Source organism: Pseudophryne corroboree, chromosome 4 (genome assembly GCF_028390025.1).
Source record: "Pseudophryne corroboree isolate aPseCor3 chromosome 4, aPseCor3.hap2, whole genome shotgun sequence".
NCBI lineage: Eukaryota > Metazoa > Chordata > Amphibia > Anura > Myobatrachidae > Pseudophryne > Pseudophryne corroboree.
Genome location: NC_086447.1, coordinates 887404285 through 887417752, shown reverse-complemented (window position 1 = coordinate 887417752; position 13468 = coordinate 887404285). Strand labels below are relative to the sequence as shown.

Genomic DNA, 13468 nt, shown 5'->3' with positions numbered 1-13468 from the left:
TATGGTTGACAGGTAGAAAAAGTCAGCATGACAGTGGTCGACACACATCTGGTCGACACAATTTTTTAAAGTGTTTTTTGGACTTTTTCTACCTTATTCATACTTTACCATCCACATGGACTGCGACTGGGAATAGTAATTTAGACCAGTGGTTCTCAAACGCGGTCCTCAAGTACCCCCAACAGTTGCACGTTTCGCTGTATAAACAGCTTTAACGAGGCTGAACCCGATTGTCTCCCGAATAATCGGGTTCAGCCTCGTTATAGCTGTTTATATGGCGAAACGTGCACATTGGCGTTTCAGCGGCCCACCATGATCCTAATATGTTTAATGCATTGTTGCATGTTCTGTAAATAAGTGAATTATTTGTGTGAACCATCATTAGTACTCGCCAATATTGATGTGATATAAGCAATGATCTGGATGCGGTAGCAGGTTACTCACATGAGCCTTGAGATCCATAGGGGGATTGATCATTTGGCTGAAGGGGGATTCATCTATGTCCAAAATGTATGATCTGGAAGAATCTGTCATATTACTCCAAATGACAGGTGTCTGCAGCTAATTTAAGCCAACAGTCCAGACTACACTAGGATATTATGATCAAAACCTCCTAGTGCACCACTGTTATATGTTATAATTCACACTTACCACAATATATATTGGGTGTGTGATAATAGGGTGAGCTATATTTGGACATAATCTGGCTGTGTTATTTAGACACAATCAGTAAAAGAATACCACCCTCATATTATATGTCCCATTTGAATGTTAATGGTGCATGGAGGCGTGCCTCGATATAAATTTATACAGCACGGTGTTAATAAAGGACACTTGTAGGAGATACATTCATTTATAGCTCCAACACTAGAGACTATGGGGGTCATTCTGACCCGATTGCACGCTGCAGTTTTTCGCAGCGTAGCGATTGGGTCAGAAATGCGCATGTGCCGGCGCCGCAGTGTGCCGGCACATGGCCGCCCATCGCTGCGCTACGATTGCCTGCGCTACGGTCGATGGGCGGGAGGGTGCGAAACGGTGGCATTTGCCCGCCGTTTTGTGGGCGCAGTCCGGCCAACGCAGGCGTGGCCGGACCATGCGGGGAGTGGCCCGCCGCGGCTGCGTGATGTCACACGCAGCCACTGCGGGCCGGGGAGTAAAGAGTAGCTCCTGGCCAGCACGCTAAAGCTGCGCTGGCCGGGAGCTACTCTTGAAGTGCAAAGGCACCGCCGCTGTGCGATGCCTTTGCACTTCTGCGGGGGGTAGGCGGCACTGACATGCGGGGTGGACTAGCCCTGTGCTGGGCGTCCCCCTGCATGTCTGAGTTCATTATCGGAGCTGTGCTAAATTTAGCACAGCTACGATCAACTCGGAATGACCCCCTATGTAGCTAGCTTTATGAGCTAATATTGAAACAGTTGTTGCCTGTGAATAATAACAATGGCCCTCATTCCGAGTTGTTCGCTCGCAAGCTGCTTTTAGCAGCATTGCACACGCTAAGCCGCCGCCTACTGGGAGTGAATCTTAGCTTAGCAAAATTGCGAACGAAAGATTCTCAAAACTGCAAATAGAAATTTCTTAGCAGTTTCTGAGTAGCTCGACACTTACTCTGCCACTGCGATCAGTTCAGTCAGTTTCGTTCCTGGTTTGACGTCACAAACACACCCAGCGTTCGCCCAGACACTCCCCCGTTTCTCCAGCCACTCCCGCGTTTTTCCCAGAAACGGCAGCGTTTTTTCACACACACCCATAAAACGGCCAGTTTCCGCCCAGAAACACCCACTTCCTGTCAATCACACAACGATCACCAGAACGAAGAAAAAACCTCGTAATGCCATGAGTAAAATTCCAAACTTCTTAGCAAATTTACTTGGCGCAGTGCGAACATTGCGCATGCGCAATTAGCGGAAAATCGCTGCGATGCGAAGAAAATTACCGAGCGAACAACTCGGAATGAGGGCCCATATATGGATGAGTTGATACATTTTTCCAAACATCACAATCTACAGACAGCGCAGATTCTGTCATCTGCCTAGCGTAATTTGTTTCTTCATTTCTTTGTATGTAATATATCAGGATACATTTGGGTTACAATTCTGGCTGTAAGCAGCTAAAGAATCCAGGTTATTAACCAATGTTCCCATAACAATTACAACGCAGGAGGAATTATTTCATTAACTCTGGTGTAGCACAGTGTCAGTAAGGGACAGTAATGAATACATAGTAATGAGTTTGGTACATCTGCTCAACCATTATAATTCATAACATAGTGCAGATTATGGCTTCAACCTAAGCAAGATTAATCAGTATATCTCTATGTGAAATATAGCAGGACATAGTTGGGGCACAATATTGTATGTGAGTAGCCATAGAACCCAGCTTGTTAACTAACATCCCCGAACACTAGTATTGCAGGGGGGAATTACCCCAATCAACTTTGATATAGTAAAGTGTCAGTAAGGGACAGTTTTAGGTGACACATCTGTACAAGGCGGCGACACAATTTATTGTTGCCTAAAAATAAATAACAACACATCAACAAGCTGGTATAATTTTAATACTTTTACTGATTACAACAATGGCCAATTTGTGATCATACTGTATACCTCCATAATTCATATTTGTGCATTGAGGAATTCTCATTGGCTCCAATTTAATACATCAAAAATACATTGATGCAGGAGTTCTAGTGGTGGCTCTGCTTTTTTAAAATCTTTCAACACTTACATATTTCAGTCTTTATCACTTTTATGTTTGTATGTGTAATATTTTAACCTCTATATATTTCGCTGTATGTGTCCAGTAATTTGGGACTCTTTTAGAATAAATCCAAGCAATAAAAGCTGTTTTATTATATAATATAATCCAATAAATTAGATTAGTGCACCCAATTTAATAACCGCTTTTCTAGTTCTCTCTGTTTTTGTTGCATATTTTGTTTGTATCATGGCTGCACCCCCAGAGAAAAACAAGGTCTATCTCAAGACACACTAATATTGGGGTTCCCAAAGGTTTATTTAAATATACATTATTTCCCTAAATGTGCAGATATATCTCTCCTTCTCCATTTGACTCCTCACAGGATTGCAAGTGAAATAATTCGCTCCACCTCTGGGTCTTTTAAAATGTGTCAGTGAGTAATGAATACACACCTGTGCACCTGCTAGGTGACCTGGAAAATATGAACTGTTGGGGGGTACTTGAGGACTGAGGGTGGAGAACCATTGATTTAGACTGCAGCCGGAATAGTAACCTAGACCGCAGCAAGGGGAAACAGAACACTAATTGGGGTAACACATGCTCTGACGGCAAAAACGACACCAAAATAAACAACAAAAAAAGTTGAAAAACTTTTTTGTGTCGCCCATTTTCCATATTGACATTTTCATGTGTCTAACTTTTGTACCTGTTGACTTTTTCCATGTCAACCATATGGAGTCGATCTATTGACTGTCTGCCTAATTAGGGTCGACCTAATAATCCACAGCCGTGCACAGCAAATGCTGCAAATAATGCTCTATGGGCGTCTATCACAGCTATTCAATTGTCTCTCCGATAGACGCCCATTAGCCACGGCAGTCACATTTTTTGTTGCAGCTTCAGGATGTGCAAGAAAACAATGTGTTACAAAGTCTGTAGTTTGGACGCCCATTCAAGCGCTTTAGACAGGTTTAGCCGCTTTGTGGCCAATGCAGGGGCGGCTGCATGACGTCACATGCTGCCGTACCGATGGAAAAAATGGCTGAGTGACAGGAAGAAGATAATGGTGTGGCTAGGAGAGGCAGGGGGAGTTGGTGTGGCTGAAAGACGCAGGGGGAGATGGTGTGGCTGAGATTTCCAAAGGCGAGATGGTTTATCTGAGAGACTCAAAGGGGAGTTGGTGTGGCTGAAAGATGCAAGGGAGACATGGTGTGGCTGAAAGATGCAAGGGAGACATGGTGTGGCTGAGAGCTGCAATGGGGAGATGGTGTAGCTGAGACACGCAAGGGGGTGATGGTGTGGCTGAGAGATGAAGATAGATGATGGTGTGTCTGAGAGACACAGGGGGCACAAGTCTGGTTGAACCAATGTATGACGATGACCTTATTAATGTTTCTATACAAACATGCAGCTTCCAGATGATGTGATATCGACATGAATAGTGAATACTGACTGAAGACGCAGTCTTCCCATGGAGGATACATTTCTTCAGAGGTTCCCCATTATGAGAAGCCACCATATTGGTAAGGTGCATATGGTATGGAAAGGAATGTTCCCAGAGTGACGAGAAACAGATGGCGTGTCATGTTGATACACCCCATTTTCAGTGACCGCGCCCCTTCCGGCATGCGTCCACGCCCATTTTTTGGGCATTCCCAAAGCTTTTTTTATGGTGGGGGGAGTGACAGTCTTTATCTTGCTCTGGGCACAGAACACCCTAGTTACGCATCTGAGTACAACTACCAGGAACGTGAGTATGTCACTAAGCACTGTATATGACTTTCTTGGGGTCCCCCTGACCAATGTGTCAGTCACGTTGCATGCGTAATGGGTAGTCGGGTAACACAGACTCATGTACTCATACATTTTCAGGCTTCCGCAGCGCATGGCCACTATTCCCTCAATGGGAGCTCACCGTCTCTGCACATGGCTCGCTGGCCGCGCTTTCCTGCGCAGCAGCAGCAGTATACAATGCAATTTGAGCTGCATGTTATGTGAACAGATGAATCAATCAGACAGTTACCAGTGAGACCAATCTGTATTTTCTATACGGTGTATGCATAATGTAACACAATACAATTTTATATTTTTTTACATTTTCTCGACTTTTGACACAAAACTCTGGATGTCGCAGGCCAGGAGTTCAGGTTCCTCGAAGGCAGCAAAGTGTCCGCCACGCGGCATGTACGTGTAGCTGACAATGTTGTAGAATTTCTGCTTTGCCCATACCCGGGGCACATGCACCAACTCGCAGGGGAAAGCAGCAATACCGGTGGGCACATGCACTCCAATCCTGTAAAACAAACAGCCCGTTAATAGTAGTCTATAACCAACTGTCCCCTGGTTCTCCCACTGTATCTCAGCACAGGTCTGGTGGAGGAAATGTTTTGCACAATGCGGAATAAAATCCTAACTAACAAACTACTTTTCCTCTTCTCACTATAACCCTCCCCAGCTGCTATTAGTTGGCCTGTGCAGCAATATGATAATGGAATGTATAATTTTACTACTGAAAATATATAAGGAACCATGGGCCTAATTCAGACCTGGGCCAGTATTTACTAAAAATCCGAGTTTGTCCGATTTGTGTTTTTTTTTCTAAGTCCCAATCCGGGAATTCACTAAGCACCAATCTCGGCAGTGTTTGGACTATTCGTAATGGTTTGAATGACAACGTTCAGAAATACGAATGAATAGACCATCGGTCAAACGCGGCTGTTATTTCATACAATACGGCCATTCACTATTCATTCGTATTTGGGTGTTAGTTTCTGAGTGCTCAAGTGCGGGTCTGTTTTTTTTCGATTCATTAAAAAAAGCAGCAAAAAAATAGACCTGCTTTTTCCAGTCGAGTTTGGATAACCATGCACGGATCAGTGAGATCTGTGCATGGTTATCTATGGGAAAGGGTCTGTTTAGTGTAAAATCTGGAAAAAAAATTGCGTGGAGTCCCCCCTCCTAAGCATAACCAGCCCCGGGCTCTTTGAGCCGGTCCTGGTTGAAAAAATATGGGGGGAAAAATGACAGGGGTTCCCCCATATTTAATCAACCAGCACCGGGCTCTGCGCCTGATCCTGGTTCCAAAAATACGGGGGACAAAAAGCATAGGGGTCCCCCGTATTTTTGAAACCAGCACCGGGCTCCACTAGCCAGGTACATAATGCCACAGCCGGGGGACACTTTTATACTGGTCCCTGCGGCCCTGGCATTACATACCCAACTAGTCACCCCTGGCCGGGGTACCCTGGAGGAGTGGGAACCCCTTAAATCAAGGGGTCCCCCCCCTCCAGCCACCCAAGGGCCAGGGGTGAAGCCCGAGGCTGTCCCCCCCATCCAAGGGCGGCGGATGGGGGGCTGATAGCCTTGTGAAAAATGTGAATATTGTTTTTAGTAGCAGTACTACAAGTCCCAGCAAGCCTCCCCCGCAAGCTGGTACTTGGAGAACCACAAGTACCAGCATGCGGTGGAAAACCGGGCCCGCTGGTACCTGTAGTACTACTACTAAAAAAAATACCCCCCAAAAAACAGGACACACACACCGTGACAGTATAAGTTTATTACATACATGCACACCTCCATACACACATACTTACCTATGTTCCCACGAGGCTCGGTCCTCTTCTCCATGTAGAATCCTTGGGGTACCTGTGAAAAAAATTATACTCACATAATCCAGTGTAGAATCAGACCTTTGAATAATCCACGTACTTGGCAAAATAATAAAACGGAAACCCGACCACGCACTGAAAGGGGTCCCATGTTTACACATGGGACCCCTTTCCCCGACTGCCAGGAACCCCCCCGACTCCTGTCAAAGAGGGCCCCTTCTGCCAATCAGGGAGCGCCACGTCGTGGCACCCTCCTGATTGGCTGTGTGCTCCTGTAGTGTCTGTCAGGCAGCACACGGCAGTGATACAATGTAGCGCCTATGTGCTCCATTGTAGCCAATGGTGGGAACTTTGCGGTCAGCGGTTGACCGAAAGTAACCTCACCGTTGACCGCAAAGTTCCCACCATTGGCTACAATGGAGCGCATAGGCGCTACATTGCATCACTGCCGTGTGCTGCCTGACAGACACTACAGGAGCACACAGCCAATCAGGAGGGTGCCACGTCGTGGCGCTCCCTGATTGGCAGAAGGGGCCCTCTTTGACAGGAGTCAGGGGGGGTCCTGGCAGTCGGGGAAAGGGGTCCCATGTGTAAACATGGGACCCCTTTCAGTGCGTGGTCGGGTTTCCGTTTTATTATTTTGTGTTTTATTATAAATTGTGGTTCTCCAAGTACCAGCTTGCAGGGGAGGCTTGCTGGGACTTGTAGTACTGCTACTAAAAACAATATTCACATTTTTTACAAGGCTATCAGCCCCCCATCCGCCGCCCTTGGATGGGGGGGACAGCCTCGGGCTTCAACCCTGGCCCTTGGGTGGCTGGAGGGGGGGGACCCCTTGATTTAAGGGGTTCCCACTCCTCCAGGGTACCCCGGCCAGGGGTGACTAGTTGGGTATGTAATGCCAGGGCCGCAGGGACCAGTATAAAAGTGTCCCCCGGCTGTGGCATTATGTACCTGGCTAGTGGAGCCCGGTGCTGGTTTCAAAAATACGGGGGACCCCTACGCTTTTTGTCCCCCGTATTTTTGGAACCAGGACCAGGCGCAGAGCCCGGTGCTGGTTGATTAAATATGGGGGAACCCCTGTCATTTTTCCCCCCATATTTTGTCAACCAGGACCGGCTCAAAGAGCCCGAGGCTGGTTGTGCTTAGGAGGGGGGACCCCACGCATTTTTTTTTTCTGATTTTTTAAGACTTTAATCAACTTTTTAAGGTACACAATGAAGCCCTGCATGGATCTCACAGATCCGGCCAGGATTCCTTGTGTTTTGTCAGGCAGTGTTTTACTCATCACTCCCGTAAAACACTGCCTGACATTACGAATCACATCGACATCGGAAAAAACGATTGTGCAAAACTCGGCAGCTTAGTGAATGATCGTATCAGGATTCAAAAAGTTGCAGTAAAATGCACCCGATACCATTCGAGTTCAAACACCCTTCAAAACGGCCAAAACACGAATCTTTGTAAATATACCCCCTGATCGTAGATGTGCTAAATTTAGCACATCTATGATCAGTCTTCAGACATGTCAGGCCAGATTCCCCCGCACAAGTACAAAAGCATTGCACAGCGGCAATGCTTTTGCACTGGAAGAGAAGCTCCCAGCCAGCGCAGCTCCTGAGCGCTGGCACGGAGCTACACGTCGCTGCCCGGGTCGCAGCGGCTGTGTGTGATGTCACGCAGCTGCCGCGGCCCGCCCCCCCAACAGTGCGGCACGCCTGCGTTGCCTGGACCGTGCCTCCTAAACAGCGGCCAAACGCAGACGGCCCGCCTCCTCCCGTCTCTGCCTGTCCATCAGACAGAGGCGATCGCAGAGCTAAGACAGCCATCGGCACTGCGAAAACGCACAGCAGCAATCAAGTCTGAATTAGCCCCAATGACCTCTTTTAGTAAGGACTGCAAAATTTGCGAATCGCCATCTGAATGATTATTGAATGATTGCGCATGTGCAGCGTTTGCACTGAACACACAAGAGTAAAAATAGTGACAGAAAATGCGTACGCATTGTGATTGCAATGCAGACGCTGTTTGACTGACAGGAACCCGGCGTTTCTGAACAGAAACCTGCTATTTTCTGGGTGTGTCTGAAAAAACGCAGGCGTGCCCAGGCATTTTTAAGGAGGGCCGCTGACGTCAGCGATGACCGCTTCCAGCCTCTTGTGTCGCAAGCATTGTGGACGACCTTACCTGGCACAGATAGGAAAAATCTTCAATGTTCCCGTAATTGCGTATGGTTCTGTGAATAGCTGCATATTGCGATGCATTCGCAATTTCTGCAATGGGCGTTTTTTCTCAATTTCTGGGCTGCAACTATTTGATCAAAGTAACTGCTTTTAGCAGAAATTGCAATCCTTACTGAATGAGGTCTTTGTTTACAGAATACATTTTTTGGGTGTTTCTATAAAGCACATTTAAAGTATTTAAGTATCCCATATCCAAATATTCCGAAATACGGAATATTCCGAAATACGGACTTTTTTGACTGAGATTGAGACAATGAAAACTTTGTTTTTTGATGGCTCACTGTACACAAACTTTGTTTAATACACAAAGGTATTAAAAATATTGTATTAAATGACCTTCAGGCTGTGTGTATAAGGTGTATATGAAACCTTAATGAATTGTGTGAATGTAGACACACTTTGTTTAATGAACAAAGTTACAAAAAATATTGGCTAAAATGACCTTCAGGCTGTGTATATAAGGTGTATATGCAACATAAATGCATTCTGTGCTTAGACTTGGGTCCCATCACCATGATATCTCATTATGGTATGCAATTATTCCAAAATACGGAAAAACCCGATATCCAAAATACCTCTGGTCCCAAGCATTTTGGATAAGGGATACTCAACCTGTAATAAATAATAATAATAATTTTATTTATATAGCGTTTTTAGACCCATTAATATATTTTTGGGGGAAGTACAGGGTGGTCCATTAGTGTGGAAACACTCTCAAAGGCAAATGCAGGGGGAAGTTTCCAGTTGACCAGAAACCCCACTCTTCTTAGTGAGCGGCTCAAATTATGACCACGATAGCAATAATAAGAATTTACTCACCGGTAATTCTATTTCTCGTAGTCCGTAGTGGATGTTGGGACTCCGTAAGGACCATGGGGAATAGCGGCTCCGCAGGAGACTGGGCACAACTATAAAGAAAGCTTTAGGTCTAACTGGTGTGCACTGGCTCCTCCCACTATGACCCTCCTCCAGACTTCAGTTAGGATACTGTGCCCGGAAGAGCTGACACAATAAGAAAGGATTTAGAATCCCGGGTAAGACTCATACCAGCCACACCAATCACACCGTATAACTCGTGATACAACACCCAGTTAACAGTATGACAACAACTGAGCCTCTCAACAGATGGCTCAACAATAACCCTTTAGTTAAACAATAACTATATACAAGTATTGCAGACAATCCGCACTTGGGATGGGCGCCCAGCATCCACTACGGACTACGAGAAATAGAATTACCGGTGAGTAAATTCTTATTTTCTCTGACGTCCTAAGTGGTTGCTGGGACTCCGTAAGGACCATAGGGATTATACCAAAGCTCCCAAACGGGCGGGAGAGTGCGGATGACTCTGCAGCACCGAATGGGCAAACTCTAGGTCCTCCTCAGCCATGGTGTCAAACTTGTAGAATTTAGCAAATGTGTTTGACCCCGACCAAGTAGCTGCTCGGCAAAGTTGTAAAGCCGAGACCCCTCGGGCAGCTGCCCAAGAAGAGCCCACCTTCCTCGTGGAATGGGCTTTTACAGATTTAGGATGCGGCAGTCCAGCCGCAGAATGTGCAAGCTGAATCGTACTACAGATCCAGCGAGCAATAGTCTGCTTTGAAGCAGGTGCACCCAACTTGTTGGGCGCATACAGGATAAATAGCGAGTCAGTCTTCCTGACTCCAGCTGTCCTGGAAACATAGATTTTCAGGCCCCTGACTACGTCCAACAACTTGGAAGCCTCCAAGTCTGTAGTAGCCGCAGGCAAGACGATAGGTTGGTTCAGATGAAAAGCTGATACCACTTTAGGAAGAAACTGGGGACGAGTCCTCAATTCTGCCCTATCCATATGGAAAATCAGATAAGGGCTTTTACATGACAAAGCCGCCAATTCTGATACACGCCTGGCCGAAGCCAAGGCCAACAACATGACCACTTTCCACGTGAGATATTTCAATTCCACGGTTTTAAGTGGCTCAAACCAAAGTGACTTTAGGAAATCCAACACCACGTTGAGATCCCAAGGTGCCACTGGAGGCACAAAAGGGGGCTGAATATGCAGCACTCCCTTAACAAAAGTCTGAACTTCAGGTAGTGAAGCCAGTTCTCTCTGGAAGAAAATCGATAGAGCCGAAATCTGGACCTTAATGGAACCCAATTTTAGGCCCATAGTCACCCCTGACTGTAGGAAGTGCAGGAAACAGCCCAGCTGAAATTCCTCCGTTGGGGCCTTCCTGGCCTCACACCACGCAACATATTTTCGCCATATGCGGTGATAATGGTTTGCCGTTACTTCTTTCTTAGCTTTAATCAGCGTAGGAATGACTTCCTCCGGAATGCCCTTTTCCTTCAGGATCCGGTGTTCAACCGCCATGCCGTCAAACGCAGCCGCGGTAAGTCTTGGAACAGACAGGGCCCCTGCTGCAGCAGGTCCTGTCTGAGCGGCAGAGGCCATGGGTCCTCTGACATCATTTCTTGAAGTTCCGGGTACCAAGCTCTTCTTGGCCAATCCGGAACAATGAGTATAGTTCTTACTCCTCTTCTCCTTATTATCCTCAGTACCTTTGGTATGAGAGGAAGAGGAGGGAACACATAAACCGACCGGTACACCCACGGTGTCACTAGAGCGTCCACAGCTATCGCCTGCGGGTCTCTTGACCTGGCGCAATAACTTTCTAGCTTTTTGTTTAGGCGGGACGCCATCATGTCCACCTGTGGCCTTTCCCAACGATTTACAATCAGTTGGAAGACTTCTGGATGAAGTCCCCACTCTCCCGGGTGGAGGTCGTGCCTGCTGAGGAAGTCTGCTTCCCAGTTGTCCACTCCCGGAATGAACACTGCTGACAGTGCTAACACGTGATTTTCCGCCCATCGGAGAATCCTTTGACTTAGGGCATTGTAAATGGCCCTCAGCTCCAGAATATTTATGTGCAGGGAAGTCTCCTGACTTGACCATAGTCCTTGGAAGTTTCTTCCCTGTGTGACTGCCCCCCAGCCTCGAAGGCTGGCATCCGTGGTCACCAGGACCCAGTCCTGTATGCCGAATCTGCGGCCCTCTTGAAGATGAGCACTCTGCAGCCACCACAGCAGAGACACCCTGGTCCTTGGAGACAGGGTTATCAGCCGATGCCTCTGAAGATGCGATCCGGACCACTTGTCCAACAGGTCCCACTGAAAAGTTCTTGCATGGAACCTTCCGAATGGAATTGCTTCGTAGGAAGCTACCATCTTTCCCAGGATCCGCGTGCAGTGATGCACCGACACCTGTTTTGGTTTTTAGGAGGCCTCTGACTAGAGAGGACAGCTCCTTGGCCTTCTCCTCCGGGAGAAACACTTTTTTCTGTTCTGTGTCCAGAACCATCCCCAGGAACAGTAGACGTGTCGTAGGGACCAGCTGTGACTTTGGAATATTTAGAATCCAGCCGTGCTGTTGTAGCACCTCCCGAGATAGTGCTACCCCAACCAACAACTGCTTCTTGGACCTCGCCTTTATCAGGAGATCGTCCAAGTACGGGATAATTAAAACTCCCTTCTTTCGAAGGAGTATCATCATTTCGGCCATTACCTTGGTAAAGACCCTCGGAGCCGTGGATAGACCGAACGGCAACGTCTGGAATTGGTAATGACAATCCTGTACCACAAATCTGAGGTACTCCTGGTGAGGATGGTAAATGGGGACATGCAGGTAAGCATCCTTGATGTCCAGTGATACCATGTAATCCCCCTCGTCCAGGCTTGCAATAACCGCCCTGAGCGATTCCATCTTGAACTTGAATTTTTTTATAAACGTGTTCAAGGATTTCAAATTTAAAATGGGTCTCACCGAACCGTCCGGTTTCGGTACCACAAACATTGTGGAATAGTAACCCCGTCCTTGTTGAAGTAGGGGCACCTTTACTATCACCTGCTGGGAATACAGCTTGTGAATTGCCTCTAACACTGCCTCCCTGCCTGAGGGAGTTGTTGGCAAGGCAGATTTGAGGAAACGGCGGGGGGGAGACGTCTCGAATTCCAGCTTGTACCCCTGAGATACTACTTGAAAGATCCAGGGATCCACCCGTGAGCGAGCCCACTGATCGCTGAAATTTTTGAGACGGGCCCCCACCGTACCTGGCTCCGCCTGTGGAGCCCCAGCTTCATGCTGTGGACTTGGAGGAAGCGGGGGAGGACTTTTGCTCCTGGGAACTGGCTGTATGCTGCAGCTTTTTCCCTCTACCTCTGCCTCTGGGCAGAAAGGACGCGCCTTTAACCCGCTTGCCCTTATTGGGCCGAAAGGACTGTACCTGATAATACGGTGCTTTCTTTGGCTGTGAGGGAACATGGGGTAAAAATGTAGACTTCCCAGCTGTTGCTGTGGAAACGAGGTCCGAGAGACCATCCCCGAACAACTCCTTACCCTTATAAGGCAAAACTTCCATGTGCCTTTTAGAATCTGCATCTCCTGTCCACTGCCGAGTCCATAACCCTCTCCTGGCAGAAATGGACATTGCACTTATTTTAGATGCCAGCCGGCAAATATCCCTCTGTGCATCCCTCATGCAGAAGAGTGCGTCTTTAATATGCTCTACGGTTAGCAATATAGTGTCCCTGTCTAGGGTATCAATATTTTCTGACAGGGAATCTGACCATGCAGCTGCAGCACTGCACATCCATGCTGAAGCAATAGCTGGTCTCAGTATAACACCTGTGTGTGTATATATAGACTTCAGGATAGCCTCCTGCTTTCTATCAGCAGATTCTTTCAGGGCGGCCGTATCCGGAGACGGTAGTGCCACCTTCTTTGACAAGCGTGTGAGCGCTTTATCCACCCTAGGGGATGTTTCCCAACGTGACCTATCCTCTGGCGGGAAAGGGTACGCCATTAGTAACCTCTTAGAAAATAAGAATTTACTTACCGATAATTCTATTTCTCGGAGTCCGTAGTGGATGCTGGGG

The 13468-nt window shown here is 47.2% G+C and overlaps 1 protein-coding gene across 1 annotated transcript in view; it reads right to left on the bottom strand.

Moving 5' to 3' along the window:
• Window positions 1–4719: 4719 nt before the first annotated feature.
• LOC134910621 (epoxide hydrolase 1-like) overlaps window positions 4720–13468 on the bottom strand; it is a 41649-nt gene continuing 32900 nt past the window's right edge. The window contains exon 10 of the mRNA XM_063918880.1: window positions 4720–4993. Coding sequence (XP_063774950.1) covers window positions 4792–4993 — 202 coding nt within the window. The 3' untranslated portion in view covers window positions 4720–4791. The remainder of the gene's footprint in view (window positions 4994–13468) is intronic.